This window comes from Agelaius tricolor, unplaced genomic scaffold, assembly GCF_023055355.1.
Source record: "Agelaius tricolor isolate 1412-34295 unplaced genomic scaffold, bAgeTri1.0.p SCAF_11, whole genome shotgun sequence".
NCBI lineage: Eukaryota > Metazoa > Chordata > Aves > Passeriformes > Icteridae > Agelaius > Agelaius tricolor.
Window position 1 is genome coordinate 10,495,393 of NW_027269271.1, and position 27,875 is coordinate 10,523,267.

Genomic DNA, 27,875 nt, shown 5'->3' on the forward strand with positions numbered 1-27,875 from the left:
TGAAATTATAAGAGTTAAGGAGAGTGTTTGCAATTCAAAAAAGCAAAGTTTTTGAATTTTCAGTGTCTGGTTCTGTAACACAACATAAGTAAAAGCTATGCTGACAAAACCCAGTTAGTGAATATTAAATTTATTAGGGAGAGAAATAGCTCTGCAAAACAGAACCACACCTAAACTACTTGCTGCTGCCTCAAGTCAGTTAAGGATAGGGGTTTTTATATACATGGGAAAAGTATATTGTATTGATGGCAAAATTTGCTGTCATGTGATTCACATCACTATTTTTGTTACTAAAATTTCTTCTTAAGTGAGTACTATAAACATTGAAAATGCTGACTTGCATTCACTTTAACAGTAAATACATTAAAATATCTCATATTTCTTGATTGCTTTCTTAATTGTTTGTATTATTGGATACATGGAAATAGAGCTAAACAGAACTATCAGGAGATTACTAGAACAACGAGTGGAAAATATCTGTCTTCTTGAATTGATGTTCCTGTTTTGATCTTCCTGATTTTTTATTTTAAGCTATAATAAGGTAATGAATATAATACAAAAACTGCCTGGTCTGTTTCATGAGTTAGGTCATACTTGTTTGTTTTGGCTTCTGTTTTTCTGGCTACAGTTAGGATGGAATCTTCTTCAAACTCTTCAGGACAGGATCAGTGAACTCTTCCTATGTCACTGTATCATCCTGAACATTTAATTGGGGGAAGTAATAAACTATAGAATTACTTTATGTAAAAAATATGTAAATAGGCATAACCAAACCACCTTACCCCCTCCCAAAAAGCTCTCCAAACCCAAAGAACCAATCAACTCCCCTCTAAACCCCCCAACCTGTTACTTAGCACGCCGTGGGTACTTTGCATCACTAAAAATAAATCTTTTTAAATGACAGAGTTTGGCCTGTATAGTTTTGTATGTAGGACTTGGTTCTGCAAGGTCTAGAGTTCTGATCTGGAGAAGCATTTAAACCTGCTCTTGACTCAGGACTGGCTAGAAGGTAATCATCTGACTAACACAATTAGTCCAAGCCAAAATTACTGCTACCGCGTGGGACTGATGCTATTGCCATGTTCATACACATCTGTCAGCTCAATTTACTGGAAATTGTCTTAGAGGTAGTTTGTGATTATCATGCTAAAGAATTTAGCTAGAATCTCATTGTGTTTAACTAGCAGAAACCAGAAAGTGTGTTAGGCTTTTCCCTAGAAGCCTCAGTAATAGATTTGAATCCTAATGGAAATTGTCATCTCCATTAGCATCATTCAGGATTTTTTTTTTTCTCTCTTGTCACAGACTGCTTAATACAGATTTTTCTGAGTCTTTTAATGACATCTACATTTTAAAATGCATATTAAGAAAGAGCCTGCAAAATGCAGTTTATATTAAAATCTTTATTTATTCAAAAGGGCTTTTAGGGTAATTTACAGCTGACCCACTAGACTAATATTACAATGGTTTTCTAAGTTGACCATTCAGAAATTCATATGATTGTAATAGATAAGTATGTGTGGTTTAGGTAAAACTTTTTCATTCTTTACAGCACATCAAATAAATAATACAGGTTACTAAGCAGTGCTTGAGCTGTAGCTGAAGTGTGGTCAAACATGTCTTGATAGACATGAATATGTTTTGTTCAGTGGCTGCTCTTGTTGAGTGTGGTACCACTTGCTATTCAGGTAGGATTAGTATTGAAAATAAGTATCACTTAGATGGCAGACTGTTTCAGAACTCTGCTTAAAATTAGGTCTGTACTTGAGTGGGATTTCTGTTTCAGGAGTAAATAGAATATATGGATACAAAGGGTAACCTTTATTCAAGCAGATGATGTGAAATGGTGTAAGGCTTTGCTTTGCTGAACACAGGTTCAAATCTGTGAGATTGTCACTTGTTTGCACAGAATTATTTTTTAAAATATCACTGGTATAAAGCACTTTTAGCTTAAATACTGCCTATGTGATTTTCCCTCTGCTGCCTCTGCACTTCTCTGTATTTTTGGTTAAAGTGGTAGCTACAGTGTGTGATAAATTGTATAGTGATCTACAGAGAATGCTGCACTCACTTATTGTGCTTAGGATAGTACCAATCAAAGAATGTTTTTATTTGTTTTCATAAACCCTTGTTATTTTTTACATTCAGCTCCGCTCTGTTGAATTTTCTGAGCTCTATTTTTTGTGTTGATAATATGGTAGAATTACACATTTAGTGTTACAGAAACAAAAGGATCTAAAACCCTGAAGAAATCCTCATGTGTGTTTATGAGGGTTTTTCCCTTTAAATTTTTTTTATTTTGCAGGTATGCCATCAAAAATAAAGAAATATAATTTGCATGATTTCAATGCTTGTCAAGTACTCATGTTTAATCTCATTGCCAAATGCTGAGAGTATATTACATTTACAGTCAGTGTATTACATTTAATAGAGGTTAAGAATTTATGTGCTTTTAAAAAGTCAGTTAAATTAAGACATTTGTTTGCCTAAATACACATTTTCATGCCTCCATTTTATGAATCTGTGTTCAGGATTTTAGCTATGTGCTCTCTTCTACTCTGCCATGTGTCTTCATTGCCAAATATTACTACTAGGAATAAAAAGATGCTTTAAGGTGCTCTTCAGAAGAGCTTGGTTGGTGTTGAACTGTGTGTGAGCTGCTGATGCATGGATTTGTGATGGTCAGGTCACTTTTGGTGCTTAGAACCTGGAGTGGTTCCTTGTGGTGCAGGAAAGGCTCAGTTTAGGCCCTGCTGGATACATTTCTGCCCCTGCTCTCCCCATTGTTGTGTGGATGCATCTCCAGCATGTCAGTACATCACAGTCACCTTTAATTCTTTAATTCTGCTGGTGTTCCCTGCCCAATCGGTTTCCACTGACGTGCATCCCTTATGGAAGTGTTTAACACTGGCTGTTGGATCACGAGCTCTGAATCCCACTGGAATTTGGTCTCTCAGGTGCTGCAACCACTGCTGCACAGTGGTGTAGCCATTTTGGGGATCTGCAAGGTTGCAGGTGGCAGCTTTCTGTAGAATGCCAGCTGAGGAGGAAATAACTTGAAAGGAGATAATTAACATTAATGAAGATATCAAACACTGGCAGACATTGACAGAACTGGGAATCACATCACAGTCTCTGAGCTCCCTTCTTGCCTCTTATCTCTCAGAGCTTTCAGATCTATCAGTTATAATTATTACTTAATTATATTAAAATCCCAACGAAACAACAACAAAACCCACAGAAATATTGAGCAACACTTTATTAGAACAGCATTTTATTTTAAAGACTCTTGTCTTTAAAATTTATTGTCCTAAATCCCTGGGCATGCATTATTATTTACTGTTAATCCCAATTATGTCTCAAAAATTGATTTTTTTTTTTTTTTTTTTTTTTTTTTAGGGACGAAATCTAACAACAGGAGAGCTTGGATTCTTCCCAAGTGATGCAGTAAAACCTAGCCCATGTGTAAGTACAATTATTTAGTTCTGTTTGCCACCTTACGGGAAAACTGCCTAGTTCATTAGTTCATCAAGATTCATTTTATCTTAGAAAAATAATATTATTTCTAGTTCCTTGCTGCTTTCATGGTGGGTTCAGTATTGCTTAAAGTAGAGAGTTCTAATACTTTTGGTTATTGGGTGTAAGCAGGACATGTCAAGAAAACAAGTTTGATAAGCAGGTTTCACTTTTGGGAATATTAATAAATTGAACTGTCTGAAGAGTTCCCAGAGTGTAGATCAAATATATTTTATGTGAAAGTGCACTTTCTCCCTTCCCCAGCAGAAAGGTGAGAGTGCTGTGACTCTAATCTATTCCCCAGTCACTTTGGGTTAGAGAGAGGGATTACAGCCTAGGTAGTAAGTTTAAAAATTGTAAAACTAATATAAAACTTGGAATTCTGGCTGCTTGATAAATTTTCTTTTTTCTTCATGCTCTTACCTGTCTTTACTTCACACAAGAATCTTCTCAATCTAGAAAAATTTGTGAAAGTAATAAGAAAAATAATTTTCTAATATGTACTCAAGAGTTTTATGTACAGATGTGATGATATATTAATATACAATACACTTGTTCCTTCTCTGCCCTCTGTGACACTGTGCATCAGATTACTGCCTGCCTTTGTTGAGGTTAATTGATAAAACCCCATAAACCCTGTAATGAATCCTAGTCCTTACTTTGCTTTAAGGTAGTTTTCACTTACTTGAACCTGATTCTTAACAGTTTGACTTATTAATAAAATTCCTTTTGTTACAGCAATCAAGATATGCCACTTCAATGGCTTTTATAAGTAGGTGGGGTCAGCTCTTAGTAGCTGCATTTTGATATGTCTTTGGGGCTTATTGTGCCTTGATTTCCAGACCAAGTATACATGAGATCCTAAAGAATATAAGCATATGAAAATACCAAAATACCATGGATTTTGTTTGAAGAGGAATGCACAGACTATTTATAGGTACAAGTTCTTTTAGTTTGGGTGAGAGGACAAATCTGAAATAAAGATGAAATTGTGTGAATTTAGCTTTCATCCCTCCACCCTTTGCTTATTGTTAAATTTGTGAATTTCCCACCCCTAGCTTATTGTTCAAGGGTGGACTTCCCATTTCATGGTGTCACTGTCAATTACCCCATCAGTCATTGTGTAGTCATTGACCCCAACTTGTAGCAGCACTTTTAGGAATCACCAATATACTTTAAAAGCACTGTCAGTGTAATATCCTGAAGTTAGGAAAAATGCTGCTGGGGTGTTATGTAGGTATCTTTCTAATGGTAAAGCTTTCTGCTAAATTTAAAATAGACTATTTAGAGGAGTATTGAAAATAATGCAGTTTTACAGAATGAATAAATACTATTCATGAAATGTTACCAACTGGTGTCATGATCAGAACAAAATGATAAATTGATGCTTCACCACTGTTAACTTGGAAGGATGAAATATAAACATCTTATTATGATAAACGATGCAGTTAAAGATACTGAAACATCAATCAGGTTTTAAACATGCTATAACTTTTACTGTTATTATTAAGTCTAACAGTCTTTACAACCATCTGATATAAAAATGCCCAGAAACAGCATAAAATCCATATATCAGAAGACTTTAGGAATGAATATTGAATGAAAAACTGCTGAGCTCCAGAATATCTATATTCCAGACTTTTCACAGATGTCCCTATAAACAATTTTTTCCCTTTAAAATAAGTAGTATATGTCAGCAGACATTTTATGCCCTCTGTGAGTAATATCTGTTTCTTCCTAGCTTTCCTCCATTTTTCTAGTTTCTGTAGAGGCATTGAATACATAGCACAGTAGGAGCCAAGAGCTCCTGGAAAAACATTTGATTTTATCCTCTTTATACCAATGAACAACACTTGTTATAGGAATATATTTGTCCATTCAAAATTTACAAAAGCAACTACTCATCTATCATTTAACTGCTCTGGAGGATCGACTTGAACAATCTTTTGAATTTTTATATCCTATATCCTTTCCAGTTTATTAGCACTGCTACAAATATTGAAACAAATTTGAAATATTTAAGGATATCTTGCAACATGTAAAAAACATGTTAAAACTTTGTAATTTTTGAAATGGTGGCCTTGAAGGTTCAAGATCGCAGGTTGGTGATCAACCTGTGTCATCAGGTCAATCACTTCAAATGTATCATTTGAAGTGAAGCATTTCTCTTAGGAATTGTGTGTCAGCATTTACATGGTCCATTTTTTGCCCGGTCTCCCCGCTAGAGGCAGAGCTGCCTGAATAACACCATCAGTACCTGCAGGGATGGGCAAGGCCAGTGCTGCTGCCAGGGTGACCCCTGGCACTCCTGGGTGCCCTGCACCCCTGAAGGCTTCATGGGCTGCCAGCATTGCAGAGGCTGCTGAGAAAAGAGCCCTTTGTCTACTCTCTCTGGGAATAATGCACGTTTCCTTTCTCTCTCTCAAGAATTAGACTAAATGACTGTTTAATACCTGTTAAGATGTACTACTACAGAAGCCAAACACATGAGCCTGGTTTTGTCACAGAGAACTTTAATGTCTTCCAGACTGAAGTCTATTTCAAGGTCAAGTCTAGAGACTTGATAGAGATCTTGTTTGATACCTGAGGTCAAGACAGTGGGAATTGTAATTGATTGCAGTTCAATCAATTTAAGTTTTGAGGCCTTTGTAATAATATTTTCCTGACTTGATTTGTTTTTGGAAGTCTCTTTTGGTGACATTCCATATATCATGAATAAAAAAATTTTGAGAAGAATGTTACTGTAATTTCCACCCTATTAGAGACCAGAAAATAAAATATCCATTGGTTTTACTTGAAGGAAAAAAACATAACACATAAGAATATGTGACCTTAAGTTACAAGTGTGTGAGATTTATGTTAACCTTTCACTAAAATCCATTTTTCAGCACTGTGCATTTTCACACATTATTTTAGAAGAGTAGGGTAATACTGAGTTTTCACACACTAATGGGAGATGATACTGTGCCTCTTGTGCATGAATAAACATTATCTATACATATGTTTGTGTACATATAACATCCATTTTGCAAGCTGATTACAGTTTAATTTTTAAATTTAATTTCAGAATCAAATGACATGTTTAGCAAGATACAGTACAACAGCTGCCCAAGTCAAATACAAAGGAATGAATGATGTCATGTGATAGAAGTTGTGGAATATTCTCAGGTCTCTCTGACGATTATAGAGCATACTTCCCAGTGGCCAGTCTAAGGCCACACAGTCCTGAATACATGGCATGAGTTTTATACATTACTGTAAATTGATTGCATGCCTTAGTGCACTTTTCTACAATACAGAGCACTGAGCTGTTTTGTGTATGAAATTTGAATATAGGCACTGTCAGAAAAGCTTTGTTTGAACACTTCTGTGACGTAAACCTACCCAAAACAAACACAAGAAAAGAACTTAAAATATTCTGTACTACTTTCAGAATGATACAGAATATCTGTCCTTTATTATAACTTCCTCTAAAGAAAATAGACTTGTGGACAAATTAGATCACCTGGATCTGTATCTTTTGATATCCTAGGTTCCTAAGCCAGTAGACTACTCTTCACAGCTGTGGTAAGTCTCTGTCTTTTCTTACAAGAATCTCTGAAAGAAGCAGTCACAGAAAGCAACTGTGTTTACTACAATTTAAATTATATTGGTTTAACCTTTCTAGGTTTCAGGAGAAGACATTATGTAATGGTTTGGGAAAGCAATACCATGCATTGCCTAAAAGCATTTCTGGTATAATGATTTTGATGTTTTGTTTACATGTCTGTGGCTGCACAGCCTTAGTCCTGGAGGTCTGAAATAGAACAGTAAGAGATGGTTATAATATGAAGCATGGAAGTATATCGTACATGTTGAGTGAATAAAGGAAGGAATAATATTAAATACATCTTGTATCATGAATAATTCTGCATTTCCTTAAACCCCTCCCAGCACTGGAGCTGTAGAGATACAGGTGGCACCAGGGGTATGTTTTAGGGGTGTCTATGGTGGTGCAGGGTTGGACTAGATCAATCTTGAAGGTCTCTTCCAACCTTTGATGATGCTTTGAAAAAAATGTTGTATCAAAACTGCAACCACTGCTCCTCTGGGGTTTATGAAGTGTGTGAACTCCTTCCCACAACTCAGAAAAAACATGGTGGTTCTGAGAGAGCAGAGTAAGCACCACTTGTGTTCTTTCACTGATTTTATGCCTTGCCATTTAGACATGAGTTCTGACTTCCTCTTAACTTGCTAAAAGTGAAATTAGGATCACACCCAAACAAATACTGATTTTTCATAACAAGCCAAGTAAAGTGTTTATTATTTAAAATTGATATTTTGAATTAATTTCTATTATATGGTCTATTTATAATTTTGTTAGAAGAAAGCATATTACTGGCATTAGTTTTTATCTTCTATGGATTTTTAATAAAGAACTATTATTTTACTTAAAGTTCCTTTCTAATTGGTTGTGATGTATTGGTGTGAAATTTTACATAGTGGTGGGCTGTGGTGGTTGACAGCCTTTGTAAAATGGTAAGATAAGCATAATTTCCCTGGAAGCTAGGTCACTTTCCCTAATTAACAGTTTTGTAACCTGTGGTTTTGCAAATGAGTGTCTGCTGACAGCCTCTCATGATGTGCTACACACACCACAAGGCAGAGCAAGGGCACAAATCTGCTCGTGCAGCCAGGCTGCAGAATCAGTGATTTATTTGTCTTAGCTTTCAACACTTAGCATCAGCTTTTTCAAATTTGGATGGGTTTGGCTTATTTAGTTTTTTTTCCTCTGGATGTTGGGTATACCCACTGCACTTCAGCCTGTAGAGGTTATGCATAATTATGAAATGAAATAAAATCCTGTCTTGTGTAAGTACCAAATTTTCAATTACGTCTTTTGTTGACCGGATCTACCTCAGGTGGCTGCTTCTCCATTCTGTTGCAATAAATCTCCCTAGAATTCAGGGAGGTTCAAAGGTTCTGGACCACTGTTGTATTGCTTCTCTTGCAGCATATGATGCAGATAGACTAGCTGGTTTTATGAACTTTTCAAGCCAGTAGTCATTCAGCTAATGCTTGGGCTTGAGCACTTTCCTTAGCAGATATTCTGTTCAAAATCCATAAAAGTACTTTTCTAATTAGGAATTCCACAACCCCCAACCAGGGAATTTTTTCATGTTTTATTGTTCATTCAGAAATCTGGAAGTGGTATTCTGTTGCAATTGATTTATTTTTGGTCCTCATGATATGTAGAATATTTTCACTCTCTATTGCATATTTAATAGACCTTTGGAGCTTGGAAAAAAATCATAGGCAATTTTTATTTTCCTTGTTACAGGTTTGCAGGAGCAATGGAACGATTGCAGGCAGAAAGTGAACTAATTAACAGAGTAAACAGCACTTACCTGGTGCGGCACAGGACCAAAGAATCAGGAGAATATGCAATTAGCATTAAGTAAGTGGAATTGGATTAAGAATGCCTCAAGAAATTTTCCCTGTTCTCATTTTTGTCTAGATAGTATTTGAAATAAATATAGAAAACTAGCCACTGTTTCTGTTATATAATTATGTGCAGCCTTGAAGAGTCAATATAGGAGAACTGAAGTGCTGTCAAAAAATATCCAGGATTTATGGGAGGAAAGAAGCAATGGTTTTGTGATGCTGATGTAGCAAACTGGGGCTACAAAAATAAAGGTTGAGTCTGTTGGAGAAGAGTAAGCATTGTTTGCAGTACAGTGAGATCTGTTCAATTGACTTTGGTGAGAATTCAAAGCCCTTTGCATCTCAGACTGTTCAGTAAAATGTGGGTTTGTACATTTTGTGGGTGCAAACAAGTTTTTTGCCTTCGTGTTGTTGATCAATATGAATATAAAAGCAAGAAGTACATGGGAATTCCCAATTAGAATAAGCAGTTAGCTGTGACTTTTTCTCTGATGACAGATTACTTCTTTAGCTATACTTTAATAAATATGTTTGGTTGATTAGATGTCAACTTTGTTTTGGCAAGATATACATTTTGTCTTAAGAATTTATGTGTGCGGTGTTCTAGGGGCATGCCCTCAGGTAATTATTGATTGTGTCTGATTAAAAACACATTTATATTCATAAGTTATTCATTGCCCACAGGTACAATAACGAAGTGAAACACATCAAGATTTTAACAAGAGATGGCTTTTTCCACATTGCAGAAAATAGAAAATTTAAAAATTTAATGGTAAGCATTGATTAGCTTTTTAACATTGTGAGATTTTCTTTGTAGCTGTTTCTGTTAGAGAGAGCTACTTTGGTTTATGAAATTCCATAAAGCTATGTGAGTGAAAGATTTCAATTGTGTCCACTCCTGCTAATAGGATAATTTTTTATGTTTATGGTTTTAGCTCTAAGTGATAATTTTATGTGCTTAAGATATTGTTAGGACTGGACTGTGTCCCTTGTAGTGAAGGGGAAAAGAGGAGGAATTTGAATCCTATTCATCAGCCCACTCTGGAGTTTGGCTGAATCTGGAAAGAAGAATTTGATGTCTTTGGAAATCTTGGTTTTTAGGAATCAATTGGATTAAAATTTATGCAGAAGCCTTCCTGAATGCATAATCAAGTATGTGAAAATGCTAAATAAAAATGAAGGATAATACAAAACAAGAGCAAGGGGAAGCCTTAAAACCAGGAAGCCTTGGAAATTACTTTAGTTTAACCACTGATACTCTTGTAAAACTAATACTCTGTAAAACAAGAGCATCCTAGAAGTGTGGAGAGATTAAATGATAATCTGGAAGTGCTCATTAGAACAGGAAGAACATAAACGTGCATTTCTTGATGAAGACTGCACCAAGCTGTTTTTGCACTCTTATCTTTATTTCACACTTACAAGCCAGTGAGTTGTTTAGTTTTAGGGCTGGGGACCCTGAGATCTTTTCATTGTTTAGCAGCAGAAATGATGGTGTTGCTCACACACACAGGGAGGTGGCTGCTGAATCTGTGAACCCTGCAAATGATTCATTGGAAACGGATCATGGCAAAACACGGCAGCTGGAGTGCCACACTGCCAGGTTTCTTCTTATGGCAGTGGTGCAGTTTAATGCACTGGTGCAGGCTCCAAAGTAGAGCAGAAATATAAATAAAGGACCAAGTTGGATGGAAAATGAGCAAATAGAATGTGCATTGCATCGCAGAATTAGGAGGACAGAAGAAATTTCTGGTGTAAGGACCTCGCTGCTACCAACTTAGCCTTGCTGACATTCAAGTAGGAAAGAATTATTTTATAATACAGATATAGGGTATTATGAATTCTGCCCTTGAGAGTTAAATACACAAGTGGTGTGGTGTTTGTACATGCTGTGGAACAACTGCTTTGTCCTGGATAGATGCAAGAGAAAAAGTAAGAGTGTCTTAAAGAAAAGAGGAACAAAAGTAGATTGAGTAGAAGTGGGAGCAGAAGAGAGACAAAGGCAGCATCCATGGAAATGTTAAGTAGTGATCTGCAGTGACACAGCGTTTTGTACTGCTTTGGAGGGGAAAAAAGTAGAAGAATTCTTGTGTCTACTTTTCATAGTACGTTTGAAAAACTTCCACCAAAGTAATTAAAATGTGCTGAGTGTGTAGAGCAGGGTGCAGTGAAAGGTCAGTTTGGCTGCTGCTGTGAATCAGGGTGATGTGACAGGCTCCTGAGGCCCCCATCCATGCTGGCACGGACTGCTGAACTCACTCATCTGTTTGTAAGCTTGCTACTGTGATCTGTGAAATTCATGTTTTAGAGGCCAGTTGTCAAGTCAACCATTTTCATGGAAGAATGGAATTAAAACCTAAGCTTTAAAAGTAACTCTGTGACATGAAATGATTTTTTCTTTCTCCTCAGTTTAAAATCATTTTACTTATTTTGCCAACAAACAACATGTGTCCATTTGGAATTCTAATTACTTTTACCAAACAAAACAATCCTTACAGACTTACACTGTGCAAAAAGATAACAGAAGTTTCATACTAATTATATTCCATTTATCTAGATATCCTACCTTGAATGCTACTTACTTACAAATCACACACAGTATTGTCATGGTAATTTGAATGTCTGGATATTCAGTGATGATATGGGAGTAAATTTCATTGCTGACATTCCAGTTTGTGTGATGTGCTGATATCAAACAGCAAAGCCCAAAGCGTTCTTAGTATCACTGATGTAAGCTATTATAGGCTAAGCATTTTGGTAGCTTTTTGTGGTGCTGGATGGTTTTTGTGTGTTTTGGTTTGTTTCCTGATTTTCTGGCTGAGTTTTTTTTCATAGAATAAAATGATTAAACACAGTATGAGCTCCTAATTTTAAGCTTGGCTTGGTCAACTCTGATTTTGCAAGTCTAGATGTAAATAAGTGGAATGAATTGAGGGGTTTATAGTAAATACATTGCTTTGTGCTTGCATTTCTGAAGAGTGAAATCCCACATTGGAATGGATCAATTGAAGTACATTTCCATTGAATTGTCCAGTCACTTTTAATCTTATTCTAGCTCCATGTACAAACGATGTGATATTGAGATTTCTTGGGCTAATTCAAATGTAGCAGACAATGGCAGGGCTTGAAGATTGCAAAGGAAGAGCATGAGCTGTCAGAATCTTGATGAGTGTTGCCTTCTTTAGAGTAGGAATTTGAGTCACTTGTCTTCTTGGTTACATCAACTATTTCCGCTATTCTTTCATATTTACATATATGAATTTTCGCATTTATATGTGAAATATTCCTGTGTGTACCTATGAATGCTTATATAGATGCACACACACAGAGACAATGAAATTTTTGGATTGGGTGCCAGGAGAATGTGAAATACTGGATTTTTCAGTCAGTGTGCACTGTCTGACATCTCCCAAGCCTGCCCTGCCTTGTAAGTTTTACATCATCTGAATATCTGCTGTTAACTTACAAACCTTGTGCTTTATTTCAGATCTGTGTACTTACAAGTGCATGTGTAGATAAGCATCACTTATTATTGCAAAAGAGATTTTCAGAAAAGAGGGACATTTACAATTCTATCCTTAGCAAGCAGCTGACCTTGCCTTCTGCCTGACTCCTGAATAGCAAAGCCATCCTCAGCCTGACTTAAAGGAGCAGCAAATGTTGACTCTGACAAAAAGATTTTACTTGGCTGGTTTTTGGGGTGTATTTTTTGGTTTGTTTATTTTGTTTAAATATTTTAAGTGGCAATATGAAAGCTGGTAGTTTATATTTTTAAAAACAAGCTTTTTCTATGGGATGTATTGTAAAGTATGGTTACAGGTATAATGAAGCTGTCATTGGCTGTACACCAGCATGTTGAATGGTGTGTGATTTCAATTTCCAATGCAAGTCTTCTTCCTTTCCAAAAGGAACTTGTAGAATACTACAAGCACCACTCTCTCAAAGAAGGTTTTCGAAGTTTGGATACTACTCTTCAATTTCCATACAAAGAGTCTGAAAACTCAGTGGGACAGAGGAGTAACAGAACAGGTGGCAATGGTGAGGATTATAAATTTTTGTGGATTACTTTCTGTCATATATATATATGTTGGGGTATGTATATATATATTAAAAGGACAAGGTACTTGAAGCGTTTTCATTTTCCATTTTTGACATATAACCAATTACTATGGCAATGCTTTTAGCTAGGATTTTTGGAAGCTAAGCAGATTCAGATCTGCCAGGGAATTTATAAACATGTCTAGCAAGCTTGTCTTGCTGCCAAACTTAAAATCTCCCCGATATTCAAAAATTCTATTAGACATGCTGGTGAGAGATTAAACTGCATCTTGCCTAGTTTCTTAAGAAATTTGCATATGTGCAGCTACAAGTGTTAATATCTGTGAAAATTTCTAATCCTTGAAAAGAGATTTAAATAAATCAGTCTTGTAGCATAGCCCTATGAAGTAGCATCTCAGTAATGCCAAATAATTGTGTAAAAAAATTATATTTACTATATAATAATTATTTTTATGCATGTTTTTTAACATTGAATGTTTATTAGAGTTCCCTTACTAAGCTTCAAAAGTTCATGAACTACTATCCACTGTAAATAGCAGTTAAAAAGTTGTGAAGTGTAGAGATAAACTGAGAAGCCTTGCAATGCATATGCTGTCCTTTATTTAAGCTATTACAATGTAAGTGGAAGTTAGCATGATTTTTAGGACAGGTTCAATGTTAATGATAAAACCTTCCACAGAGGCTGGCCTCTGGAAAATACATAATGTTTCTGTCAAAGAGCAAATATTAGATTTGCTGTTCTGCAGTCATTGGCTGCATCTTTGTACTGTAAGAGATAATAAGTGGAAAATAAAAATTAATGGGGATTTTAACAATATGGAGACTGCTGTAAAAGCCTAAAAAAGCCCAGTCTAGTCTGTGTGATGATGGTGGTGGCTTTGTTACTTTCATTTGCTGTGTTTGTGAGCTTTTGTTGACTTGCTTGCCTCTGTTCCATAACATTTCTATAACTTCGGAGGCTTTCTTCCTCTCCTAGTTAAAGTGAAGATAATTTAGGACAAATGAATGTGAAAAACCAGCATGTCCCTGGCATTTCATTTACTGTCACTACTTCCCAATTCATCTTTCCATTTCTGTTCTCCTTCACTGCTTCCCAGGACTTCTGTTAGTTGTCTCTTCTCTGTGGTGTTCATGTCCATTCCTGGTGAATTTCTCTGCCCTGTCCTTTCCTCTCCCTTTAGCTCATGGTCTCCCTGTGCTTCTCTCTTGATTTACTCTGCATTTTTTTGAGTTATTGACTGTGAGCTGAACCAGATTGTTTTCTTTTTTCCTTAGGCCAGTTAGAATGTATCTCAGTTTGAATGTATCTATACTGTCCACCAACTTCTTACTCTGCAAGAGCTCAGTAATTTCCTGCTTTACAGGATACAAGATTTATGGTACATTCTCATTAACTTCAGTCATCATACAAAAGAAAACATCTTCTTTAACAAGATCTTTTAGGCAGTATGTGGGAGAGCAAGAGAAATGACTGAGGGATGCTCTCATTTTAGTCCAGGGGATGAGGAAGCATCTCTGCTGCAGTCTCTGCTGCAGTAACTATCAGCCCTTTGCTGCTACAGACTGTGCTGGTGGAAACTGCAGGTTTTGTCTTAGAGCAAACCTTTCAATTCCCAAACTCCTCATGTAAAATCTAATAGAGTTCCATAATTCTGCTGCTTTATCTAGATTGACTCTGAATGACACTTCCTTTAATGGATTGGACAGTAAAGTGTGTCCCCATGAGTGTGGTGATTTATTTTTTGTTTTGTTTAACCAAAATGTCCATGATTATCAGTCCATCTGTGGGTCACTCTGCTTGGTTTTAAACTGTCTTGTTCATTTTACCAAGCTGATGTAAGAAAAGCCTTATATTTATGCAGTGGGAACCCTGCTGGGCTGAATTTAGCAAGCATTTGGGAAGGTTGAGGCTGCAGTTTGGTTTAGTAGAGGAAGCAAATAAGTCCCGTGGGGCAGCAGTTGGACATGGATGTTACTCACAGCCTCAGTGAGGACCACCACACAGCTCATTTTTTGGGATCTCTTCCCACATAATCCAAGTGCAAGAAAAACTGTTGGAAGGAAGCTAGACAAAGTAGGTGAGGAGAGAGGGGGCACTTGTCTGTATTTTTTCAATTTTGCACCTACTCAGCATGGGGCTGAAGGTAGTGAATACAATGGGCTTTGACAGTTTGAAGCTAATTTAGAGAAGGATTTGGGTTTAATGCAGTATTTTTCTCTATACTATTCACATATCTGGATTTTTTAATGAAGCCATCTTTTGAAAAGACATCAGCATTTTTTTCAAAACAGTGGATCTTTAGGATATATAACTGACAGAATAAGTGGGAAAAGTATTTAGAAAAAACATTAGTTGAACCACTGCAGACTTTGACAGAGTTTTATAATTTCCTGCTGCCAAGGTCTTTGAGCTGCTGTGAAATTGGATGGCAATACTGAATTGACTTTACTTCCCAGAAAAGAGTGAGAAAGATGTATGTTAATTTATTTTTGGTATTTGTTATGTTTTCATTTAGCCATATGGGAAAAGAAAAACAACTGGTATTTCATTTAACTTGTGATTTCTAATATGAATCATAATAAGTCACTTTGTATCTTAAATTTTCAGGGAATTTGATTCTTGCTTCAGCATCTACTTGATTTTTAGAATAATGTTTTAGAACATTAATAAAAATCTCCTAGTGGGATAGTTATTTTGCCTTTTCAGTTTTTGGCTTCCCACTTGGGTTATAACTTTGCTTTCAGTCTCCTTGTCTTGTAGATGTCACCCGTGTTGTTCTCATATTCATTGTACACTTCTTTTAATGTGGTTGTAAAAGCTGTCAGATATTTACTTTTGTCAATATAGAACTTCAAGTTAATTGGGAAGATTTTTTTTGGGAAATGATGTATTCTTCCTTCTTAGTTTTTCAGTCTTAGACTTTTCTAGACACACACAGTATGATCAAGTTTTGTTTTGCTACACAGAAAAATACTAATTCTTACATTAGATTATAGGAATGATCAGCCAGTTAATGAAATAAAGGCAAAAAGGGAAGAAAAGTAGACATTACTCTGTGGAGTAGAATAATGGCACTTTATTCTGATTTGCTGATGCAGAGCACAATCATATAGAGAAATTTGAATCTTTATGAAATTTAAATTTTAATGTAACCTAAATCATGAAGCCAAGTCCTACCTGAGGGATATCTTTCTTTGTCAGTTAACTAGGAGTAGGTATATTAACTAGATATCACATCTTACTTATGCTTAATGCATTAACTGCCTACTAATGCTTAATGCATTAAGTGTGTAAAGGTATCTGTTAGTAAAGTAAAACAAAGCAAGTGTCCTCCCAGCCCTTAGGGAATCAAAGTAATTCAGCCTTTCTGCTTAGAAGCCAACACCAACACCCTATTATCAAAACAGATCAGTTATCTGTAGAAATCTAGTAGGATTCCCTTGCCCACATTTGCTTGTTCAGAGTTTGACACATAAAACCAACCCTCCAGCTATATCAGAGAGAAAAATTGGGATAAAGTCTGCTCAGTTAAGGACCAGCAATCCCCCATACAGCACAGTGTGTTCCTGTGGGCTGCTGTCCCACTCTGCCATTGTGTTTCTGGAGAAGTAAAGGCAAATGTTTGCCTCTAAGAATGGGCACTGCTTTTGAGTCAAGTGGCCCTCTTGGTTTGTGTAGCACAATTCCCCATGGAGCTCTTACTTGGGGTTGCTGTCTCCAGTATAAAGGAACCCCTCATTCATCCCAGAAAGTCCATTCAGTGTTAGAGGTGGAGGGGAAAGCATCATCACTGGGAAGGATCAGAAGGGTGTTTCTAGAGAGTAAGAGGCCCTGGAGCATGGTTTTCTTGTCCTATGAGACACTAACCTAAAATGCTGTTGATTTGTCTTGTGGGATATTTTTTTATTTCTAAACCCAAGGTTTATGAATGTTAATATACAGTATCAGTTCTGTTTATTTTATTCATGCTTTTAGTTTCCTTGTCACTAATGTATCTATTGTCATCCAGGTAAGATGCACAAAACAGTACCATTACCTCCACCATGGATTCTTGCATAAAATCATTCTAGTCATCATTCCTGCAAGTACCATTTTGAGGCCAAATTACTGTGTTTCATGTGTAGTCAGAAGAATAAATTCAGAGAAGTAGCTGTAAGTGATAAATATAACCCTGTTACTTTTGGAAGGAAAATTCTTGTTCAGTAATTACAGATATTATTAGCTATAATTTAGAGGCTGCATTATCATTTATCCAGTAGAGATGGATGTACCTTTCCAAATCACAGCTGAGAGCCAAGATCCCAACTTCATAGGAGATGCATACTATGTATCTTTATTGCCTCTTCCAAAGAGGGACAAAATGTGAGAACAGGTCAATAAACAGTAGTTTCACTTGAAGCAATTCTAGTTAATTTCATCTAATTTTTGCATTTAAAAGTGCCCTAGTTTTATTGACAAGAGAGCAGGAGCACCTGTGGCTTTCACCCAGGGAAGCTGCTACAGGGGCTTAGGATGATCTGCTAGTTCTGCCTAGGCCAAGCTCTTTTTGTTTGCTCAAGGGGTTTATTGCAAGTAGGGGAAACTGCAAATATGAGCAGTTCTGTTTGGGCCTTAAAGGATGTAGTTTAGCTGTGGAATGCCTACTGATGTTAATGATTTACAGGGCAGAACGCATGCTTCGTTTCCATGCCATAGTTTAAGGTTGACTCCAGGTCAACTTCAACTTTATCCTAATTAAGGGCATGTGACTAGTGTTGCTGGGCTTAAGAGGATTTATGTATGCATGAGTTCTTGCTTTTGTAATGGTAAGAAGTGGGACACACAAAGAATTAAAAAAACTTTTGTTAAATCTGAAAATATTTGCAAGAGGCTGCAGTTACAATTTACTTCTCTGAAACCCTAAATGGGTGACTTCTTCCTACTTTACTCTTTGAAAAATGCAATTGTTAAAAATTAAATCACAGATCCAAATTTTCTAGTTATTACAGTCAATTTCCTTGCAGACATCCTTAGTAGGGAACCTTAGTTTCCTTATTATCAATGAATTATATAGTTAAAAAACTATTATTTAAATTTTATGCCAATATTTCAATGTTCTTTTGCTTTTCTCTTTTTCTCTTTTTTTTCCTCTAAGCCCCTTCTTTGTTCTGTGGGTTTTCTTTTGTAACTCCTCCAGACTACAGCTTTGTTCCCCCTTCCTCCACTCCTTTCTGGTCAGGTACTGCTTTACTGCTTTTATATTTCTTCTAAATTTGCTTCTGTTGTTTCTGTGTGCAGCAAGTGAGGGAAGGGACGAATCTAATACTTCAGCTCTTCTCTGACTCAAAAAACTGAGTTATTACTTGTTTTTCTTGGAATGTAACAAAAATAAAACTCTTAAACTTTTGAATTATTACTGCTTATTGCAGTAAGCAGTTTGAATAGGAGTTGCGAAGCTCAATAGTTGCAGCAGATTCAAGACCACTTGACTGTTAATTTGCTATGCAGTTGACATCTATGAGCTACATATTTTCAATGTATTTTTTCAAATGCACAAACATGGAAATCTCAGTGCTTGCTGGTAAATAATACATTCGTCCCATCCCTGCAGCAAACCATACTGCAGTAGCATCTTAGAATACAGTAGGGTTTTTTTTTGTAGAGAATGCTTTCTTTAAATTCTGCATTAACATTGTTAATTAATTTTGCCCATCTGTTTTCTAAATATGGCTTTCTTTATTTCCATTTGACCATCTCTGGCTTTAATAGATGCAATCATTTCAAACCAAGAGGCTGCATAAAAATGCTAAAAGTAGTAACATTGGTGGCCTCAGTCAGTGCATCAGTATGGGTATCACTTGCTCTGATCTCTAAGATCTGGTCTGCAAAGAGGTGAACTGCACCACTGGACAATTTAAGAAGAATTTTGCCAGTAGAAAGGTGAATGCCTTTGAGGAGCACATGGAAGGAGCTGCTGATGTGGAGAAAGCAGCACTTGCTCAGGTTACACTGGCCTGCCTTTGTGGACAGGGGTGGAGGACACTGCCTGGGGTGTGCAGAGCAGGAGTGGGACTGGCTTTTGCCCTAGGGAAGGGAGGTGTCCAGCACAAATGCAGATGGAGTCATCAAGATCTATGTTTTGCAGCTGCCCCACAGAGACTGTCCAAATTACTTAGTGCTCTGAGGAGGATTCTTGGGGCTTTCCATAGTTTCCTGAGGGGAACAGGACTTAGGTGGCAGCTTTGTAGAAGAATGTTTACTGAGCTTACTTGTGCTGAGAGCATCTCTGGTGACCTCTCCCTTGATTCACCCCAGGGATTTCAGTCTCCATGTCTTGGACTACACTTGGATGTTTTGCCCCTCAGTTGTTTCTTCCATTTCTATGCCCTTACATATAGATTTTCTTGGGGCAGATACTTCCTTTCAGTAGTCACAACAATGACTGAGAATCCAAGCTAGAGGGTGCCCTTGCAGTTGACATTTGCTTTTATAAAGGACACATCTGTAGAAAGCCATTTTGGTGTAGCTGTTTGCCCTGTGGTGGTGACGCTCAGCTGGACTCCCTGAAGCACTCATCTGATCTGAAACAACATGAAGCAGTTAAAATTTAGCTCTTTGCTCAAGGTAAATACTCTGAGCTTTTGTCCTTTTGTGCAGGGATAGGAGAGGACATCTTGCTGCCCAATACTTGGCTGTAAATTCCATTCCTACTGAAACTGGCATCTGTTCCATGAGAGTAGAATTGTGAAGTGGCCTACGGTGATAGAACAGCAATCAAGACTCAGTTATTTGAACCTTATCACACATTCCCATATATTCCCACAATGAGGTTTCAATAAATTATAATGACATTTTTTTAATACGAAAAATTGCTGTATCAGAAAATTCATTAATAACTATAATAATAGGTATCAATTCCATGTCTTATATATCACAATATGCCAGTTTAAGTATTTTGTTACACAAGTACAAAATATTAAAGGAAAACATTGATCTGCAGTGCTTAATTAAGCATATCTACCCGTTATATTCGGAGTGCTGAGCTGCATTACTTCATATATTTAGAGCAAACCTTCTTTTTAAAAATAGCCCAATAATTTACCTACATTAAAAGACCAAATACTTATTTCATGATATTACAAGTATTTTTTTCAAAAGTATCTTCAGAGCTGGCTTAGTTCTGCTGGTCTGGAAGCTGGTAACAGAGGAGAAGGTTAAGCTGACTGCTGAGCACTACTGAAGGTGCTGCCTGTGCCTGGATAAGGGCACTGAGGCTTGGTGAAACAGTACATGCACAAGTAAGTGTACATGGCTTCAAGGAGCTTGGAAACTAATACACAGGAGCAACCCTCAGGGCAGTGGCTGCAGATTTATGAGGAGGCCAGAGCACAAGGAGAGAGAAACAACTACTCTCAGCTTTAATAATACTACATTGACCTTCATGGAATTCAAGCATGTGAGCTAGACCAGCCTGCTGTGATCACAGGGAACCTCTGTGGTTTGCACCCTAGATGCATCATCAGTGCCTCAAACTAGTATTAAAATTCATTTGCAGCACATCTATTTCACTGGTAATGTCCAACATACTCCAGTGTAAATCAAAGCTGATTATAGTTCCTGTAGTCATCATCTTCTGTTTGCAGAAGAAAAGGCTGGATTAAGTAAAAGCACATTTTTCTCATTCACATAAGCACTTTTCATTTTCCTCCTTTGGATTTCTCACTCTATTTCCAATTAGCTCTCTGAGTATCTCCCTTCTATTACACAAGGTTTATTTCTTATTGCTTTTTAACAGCTTCTTTTCTTTTTTAACACTTTCTCTTTCCCTCCCCTCATCCACCTGTTGGGCCTTCCTTTCCATCAATCTATGCTGTTAATCCCATTCTCTCTCTGAGTTCTTCCTGTAGCTATCCTCTTTCTGTCCTTCTCTCTGTGTTGCTTCTCTTTCCCATCTGTCCAGGTGTCCTTTCCATGTGTTGTCTTCCCTCAATTTTATTTATCCCAGGACAGCACTAATTGGGAATTCAGGGCTGATAGTTTCTACTCCAGGTGTTTTTGTGATTGTGTCAGCAGAGAGATATGGTTAATATTTTTTTCCAAAATTAGCACTGTCATTTTCCTGTATTCCATCACTCATCTGGCTTCCTTTTATATATTTCCTATCATGAGCTTCACTTTTATTTGAAAATATGGATCTTGGATTCTAAATTAATCTAAATTCTGCTACTTTCTGCCTCAAGACTTTTGAAGATATATGGTTTCGATTTCTCTTGCTTCTTTCTCCTTTTCCTCTCTGCTTTGTGACTTAAAAAAAGAGTTAAAAGTCGTCCTTTCCCCCAGATGTACTCCTCTTTCTTCTCTATCCTAATTTTCCTTGCTATTTTCCGTCTTTATTATTCCTCTATGCATTTCTTTCTTAGTTATTTTTTCCCCATTTTCCCAAATTTGTTCATCTTTGCTTCCTGTACTTTTTCCTTGCCCCTTTATCTTTCTAGAATCTGAAATTGTACCCTGCTCCCCAGAATCCCACCTTGCATCCTGCAATGCTTCTCCAAATCTGTCAGTGAATGCTGCACGCCTGGGAATGCTTACTGACCCTCCAATCAATAACTGCTCTTTTTTTCTTTCTCCAAAACAATTGCTGCCCATGATGTGCTCTTTCCCTGTAAAATTGATTACTGCAATGCTGATAAGGGATAGGACATTACATTCATGTCAGGGTCTAAACAAGTGTCATCTACATCGACTGGCTAAGAGGGGGAAAAAAGCATGTTTGAGCTTTGATGTGCTTCATATAGCACCTAGATTTTTGCAACATCAATCTAAGCAATAAACTGAGAGGCTGGTTCTCTGTTATATGGCATCTTTTACATAATTTATCAGGTGTCTGATAAGCATACTCTACATAAGCAGTCAGAAGGGTTGGACTAAGCTTTAGTGACATGATATAAACATTATCTGTTATCAAAACTGGTTTTTAGGCATTCTATTTCTGTGATATATCTAATAATATTTTAAACGTAGTATTCCATGTTAGTTTAAAATAAATTGTTTATATTTTCTCTTTAAGCTGAAAGTATTTGAACATATTATGATTTTCAGATATTTAATACTATTATGTGTCTATGATCCATTGGAGTCAGAAGAAAACCTCAACACAAGCAGAACTGAAACTGTTAAGGTTTCTCAGCTCATCTGCTGTGTTTTGGGTTCTTGATTTAAATTAAAGGCACCTAGATATGAATTCATGGTATTACATTGTTGAGGGCACTCCTAAATTAGAATCTTAAAGGCATTTCCTAATGAAGATTGGGCATTTCTAAGAAATGTCCAAGGGTTCTGAGGACAGAGATGATTCTATGTACATTATATCAAGTCATCCATCATGATCATATGAATTCACCTGAAATGTTTTCAGAGGAAGCTTGCCTGTGCTCCTGAACTCCTCTTACAGTAATTTATGTAGACAAACAGTGGCATTAATGGGGAAAAAAAGCTGAAAAATGCCTTGGCCAAATAATCCAACTGCAAAATGCTATGGAGTAGTAGATGCTCTTTCTAAAATGCTCAAGTCAAAGGTCTTTCATCCGTTAGGCCATGCCTACTCTCCTCTCATTGTCCTCACACTGGAATCGTTGAGGATTTCTTTTGCAAGTTTGGACATTCTACATCAGCGTTGGAACAATTTCCTATAATACTATTTGGAAAAATGATGGTTTTTGAAGTGCCTTTGGTTTTTAAAAATTCTTCACAGCTTTTTATTGTTTAAAATGTCTGGGCTTTACATTGGCAAAATTCTTCTATATTGATGTACCTTGAAACTTTAAAGTGTTAATTTCACTGAACCTTAATTTTATAGAAAAATTCAATGGTGATTTACAGAACAAACTCCTGAAAAGAATAGATTTACATCAGTCAATATTAATGCAGATTGTGACAAATGATCCGTGGAAATTTCCTGTAGAAAGTCTGTAACTTTTTGCTCATGCTGATGTTAACTTCCAGTTTTAAGTGCATTAATATTTAACTTGGGAGTTGTTTTTTGAAAGAACAGCACCTTATTCTGTTTGTTTTGCTTCATTAGAGGTCTAAAGTTAAATCAACTGTAAATGCTAATAATTCTTTTGGAAGGAAATTAGTGACCTGTAAAATATGTTGATGTATATAACTGGCAGCAAGTTTTATTATGAAGCACAAGAATAAAATAATTGCAGATGTATTTAGCAATCTTAGGGTGGGGAATATTTTATTTATGGCTCATCTAGTTTGATTTTTCTTCTAAAAATAAAGAGGACTTTTGAAAAAATGACCAAAAGAAAAATCCCTTCAGCTTTTATACCATTAACCTATATTTAAGTCTTATTGATGTTTGTAGTGCAGATGTTTTGCATAAAATGAATGCCAGTGTATGTTGCCAGTGTATGTATGTTGTTTTATATTTTACAGTATTTCTGTTTACAGTAGTTTGGGAGCCTTCATTTTACCAGCCCTAATATTGATGTCACCATGTGCTTCCTTTCAGTGCTGAGCCCGAAGGTGATCGGCATTGCCATAGCCAGGTACGACTTCTGTGCGCGAGACATGCGAGAGCTGTCCTTGCTCAAAGGGGACGTGGTCAAAATTTACACCAAGATGAGTGCCAATGGCTGGTGGAGAGGTGAAGTAAATGGAAGGGTAAGGCTATTTATTTTCCTTTTCCTATGTTTCTTTCTGCCTTCACTGACAGTGATTTTGTTAAAAAAAAAAAGTGTGATCCTACATTGTGTATTTAAATTCAAAAGATGGAACATGTTCTCATCTTTGTTTCATAGCAGCGAGGCAGAACTCTTGCCAGGTAGCTTTCCCAGCATCTAAATTATTGGTTATTTAATCTGAGCTACCAGGCTGAATATTTGGGCTAGGTTATATGTTTGGAAAATAACCAGGATTAATAGCACTGCTACAGTTGACCTTTTTTGAACTGTTTTGCACACAGATACTTGGGGTCAGGTTCCTGGTGCTGTGGAGCTCTCTTTAGCACTTTACCACAGAATGATTTCCCACATCTTTCTGCCAGAACACAATGCAATGGAACCAACCACCTTTTTATAGAAGGCTGCTGCTTTGATCTCTAGGAATGTGGCCCAGATGAAGTGACACATTTAGCAGGGATTTTTATGAACTCACTTTACACCCTGCTCTGAGACTTGGAAGTGAAGTTTCAGTTTTGACCTATAAAGGGTTTACTGTTTCAATCTTAGTTTACTGCCTTATAATGCAGATCAGTCAGAAGCATTTGAGACTGCTGTTTCCATGTTTAAAGTGCTGAGTGCAGGGTCAAGGAATGTGAGGTAGAAGAATGTAAATTGTCTGAAGCTGGAAATGATGGTTGCAAGTGCAGTTGAAGTGAATGTCCAGACTTACTGCTTTATGCAATTTGGAGAATCCTTTTTATTGTGTACATGAGCTTGGCTATGTTAAAGTTAAATGGTTACAGCTTTTTAGATAGTCAATTAGACCAGAAGAAATAGGGAAGCAGAAGAAATACCCGTTGTGCTATATGCATTTTACATGTGAAGAAAGCTGAACAACTCATTGTAATGCAGCTGCCCACATTCTAACAGATGCCCTGTTAAGTGCTGGCATTCCTTGGTAACTTTCATAACCTGGACTTGACATTATAAACTCACCTCTGGAGATATTTTGGCAAGGTAGTCTAAAAATGTCTGCAGTCACCCCTTCTAGTCATGCTCTAGGTTTGGTCTTGAGTTCTTTCATGCATGTTAAATTGACTTTAGGTATAAAGAAGTCTGAAGAAACCTAAAGCAAATACATAAAATAAGGAATATGACATTGTGTCACTGTATGTCTTAAATAAATCTTACTTGGCACATCATTAATTTCAGAATGTAGATAACTTTATAACTTCTGAAGTGTAGGACACTAGACTCTACAGTCTTTATCTTTGTAATCTTTTTAATATATGTACAGAACAGACCCATCCTTACTGTGCCTAGGTCAGCCATTAACAAAAAACAAAAAACCCTTGTGCATCTCATGTATTATTTTGTTTTGCTTTTCCCCTTTTTAGGTGGGCTGGTTTCCATCAACTTATGTTGAAGAGGACGAATGAATTAGAAACTATCCTCTGCTGACCAGCAGTTTCAGGGACTGTAAAAATTTATATCTTCAATGTGGTATTGGTCTTGTTAAGTATTTAAACAGCAACACTTTTGCCTGTCTGAACCTTCCAGTCTTAATGTTGGGATTTAAACAGATGTTTGGGCTGACAGATGATTACCTTCCCCAGAGCTGTGCAAGAAACAAGCTGCCAGTTTGCCATCACTGGGGATCAGTACAAAGTCCAACCCTCACCTTCCCAGAAGATCTCTGGAAAACAAAATTCTTTGTTCCTTTGCATTTCACTCTGTACTACACCATGAGTTCTAGCAATGGCTGAATATTTAACGTTTCTCTTCCAGCTAACATCTGTGATGGTACAAGGAGATGAAGGCTTCTTATTTCTTATCACTGCATGCAGAAAACAGATTTCAATCATTCCAATGGGCATAAAGTATAGTCAGTAGAATTGTCTTGAGACATCAAACTACTTTACTTATCAGCTTACAAACCATTTTAAACTCACAAAAACATTCTGAAGGAAATGTGTAGTAAATATGAGTAGCATTCATGCATATGTAATTACTTAACTGGCTACTTTGAGGTCCTGCCTAGATCTTCTAACAATCTGTTTAAAGACAATCTAAAAAGGTGTAGTGATTTGGTATTGCTTTAGAAAACATTCATGAAGTGGAATTGTGTTATCCTTTTATTGTCAACTCAAGCCTTTTTATGTGAGGTTTTTCATTTAAGCAGCTGACAATAAAAGTGCAACTGTGGGGGGATAGTCATGACAACATGAGTTGAAAGTTTTCAGCAATAACATTAAATAACTATTGCAGATTTATTCTGAAGGAGAAAATACTAATGCAAGATGATGTTATTTCTCAAGAACAAAAGTGTTTATCTTAACCTCTTGATTGACTTGGATGAGCTTCAATGCTTTCAGTTCAGTACTGTCTTTTCCTAGTTATACAGGAGTTTCTATCACCTTTTGTGAATGCAAATGGAACTTGCAAACTTCCTTCTGCCCTTTCCTTTCTTGTTGCCTGAGATGTCAATGGCAGTTCAATGAGGGAGTTGTCTTGTTGCAGGGTTCTCAGCATCCCCAAATGTGTCTAGGTTAGCCAGCATGAAAGACCAGGCCTTGTAAAGTGGTGTCCACTGCTTGGTGTGGCAGGGTTTACTGTAATTATGAAGAGGTAGAAATGTAGTTACAAGCTAAAATAAATGTGGATGATGTCTTCAGATATTCAGTTCTAAATATTTAAGTAATGTCTCTTGAAAGAAAATCAAGCTCTTAAATGAAGTTAATTCATCCTATCCTACATCCTCTCTTTTGCTTTTTGTCTGTTCTCTTTTTCTGCTGGCATCTTAAAGTTAGTGTGCACTGTCACTGCACAATTTAACCCTGCAGTGCTTTCCCAGTCTACAAGCACCATAATCTCCACTATTTGGTCACAGAGCAGAATCTGCTAGTACATATTTGGGTTTTTCTTTGGCTACCCCCAGGATTCTTTGCTTCTTTCTGGCCTTTCCTGGCCATCAAGAAGAATTGAGCACAACACAGAGTTCACAAAATCCCCTTCATCTCTGCAACTCTTACCCACCTGCCACACCTGGCAGGCAGTGCTGTGTGACCAGGGCAAAGAGAGGAGCTTCTCCTTAGAAACTGGAGAGATTCAGCCTTGCAGATGAAATTCTGCCCATGCTGTAACTTTTCAAGGATTTACCTCAAAATGATGTAAACTGTGATTGTGTTGAATACATTACTTGATGGAGTAATTGAGAGCATTTGTAAATATGTAGATGATGCATAAAAATTTTGTAAATGATGTGTACAGCAGTGTAGGCTAGAGTATGCAGTCTTTGATCATGTTTTGCCATGCAGTTTGATTGTCTGTTGAGAGCTTAATCCTATATTCCTTAAGGAGACAAAGATGATTCTTTCCCAGTTTTGCCTGCTTAAGGGGTAGAGGAATAGGCTCTATGTCTGTGAAGTGTTTAGTGCTTTACTGTCATATAGTTCTGAGAAGAGGCAGATAAATTCAGTATGAGTTGAAAAATATAGCAGTCATTTTCAACAGCTTGGATTTAGAATAATTTTGAGTGTTCTCTCCATCCTAAAAATGTGTTAAAGCTTTTAAGCAATTCCTGAGTCCAGTAGTCATCCTTTGAGAAGAATGAAAGCCATAGGTAAACTTTACTTTTGTGGTGTAAATCTGCATATCATTGTCTGTGTTTAATGCCCTGTATTGATTGAGTTAATGCTGCATCTTAAACTATATTTTGAGTACCAAAGACTTCCTAAATATTCTGGAGCATCTCTTTCATGTGCTGCTTTTGCCTGTATGGAGTTGTTTTATGTCATGCAATAATGGAGTTACAGTACTTTAATTTGTACTATTTTGTAAATATGTTAAATATAATAAACTGGTTAATTTTTTTGTTTAATGACGTGTCAAAATGTGTAGTTTGCTGCTGTGAAGGTTGTGCTTCATTTGTCTCACCACCTTCTCATTGTGAGAAGTTGATAATGGTTTGTTTTTGTCTCTAAGGTTTATACATCCTTATTTAGCTGTAAAACTGAGCTGTCAATGTAAGTGGGATAGTATAGCTTTCCTTGAGAACTTTTTATTGTCAGGATAACATGACTTGTGCCAGGAAGGTGCTGAGAATTCTTAGTTTTGTGTGGGTTTTTTTTAAATTTATTATTATATTTTTAGCTATACAGAATCAGTCATATACTATTGATTTTTGGTACTTGTACTTTTTTTGTTTGAAAAGAAGTTGTGCC

General features: G+C 36.7%; 1 protein-coding gene across 2 annotated transcripts in view; it reads left to right on the plus strand.

Moving 5' to 3' along the window:
• The window catches only part of VAV3 (vav guanine nucleotide exchange factor 3), a 147,837-nt gene extending 120,305 nt beyond the window's left edge, over positions 1-27,532 (plus strand). The window contains exons 21-28 of one of the 2 annotated variants that reach the window (XM_071436089.1): positions 3,400-3,465; positions 7,049-7,083; positions 8,837-8,953; positions 9,625-9,712; positions 12,849-12,978; positions 18,135-18,218; positions 23,502-23,653; positions 25,050-27,532. In XM_071436089.1, the coding sequence (XP_071292190.1) occupies positions 3,400-3,465; positions 7,049-7,083; positions 8,837-8,953; positions 9,625-9,712; positions 12,849-12,978; positions 18,135-18,218; positions 23,502-23,653; positions 25,050-25,091 (714 nt within the window). In that variant the 3' untranslated portion in view covers positions 25,092-27,532. The remainder of the gene's footprint in view (positions 1-3,399; positions 3,466-7,048; positions 7,084-8,836; positions 8,954-9,624; positions 9,713-12,848; positions 12,979-18,134; positions 18,219-23,501; positions 23,654-25,049) is intronic. The other variant, XM_071436090.1, reaches the window with a different exon arrangement.
• The last annotated feature ends 343 nt before the right edge of the window (positions 27,533-27,875 follow it).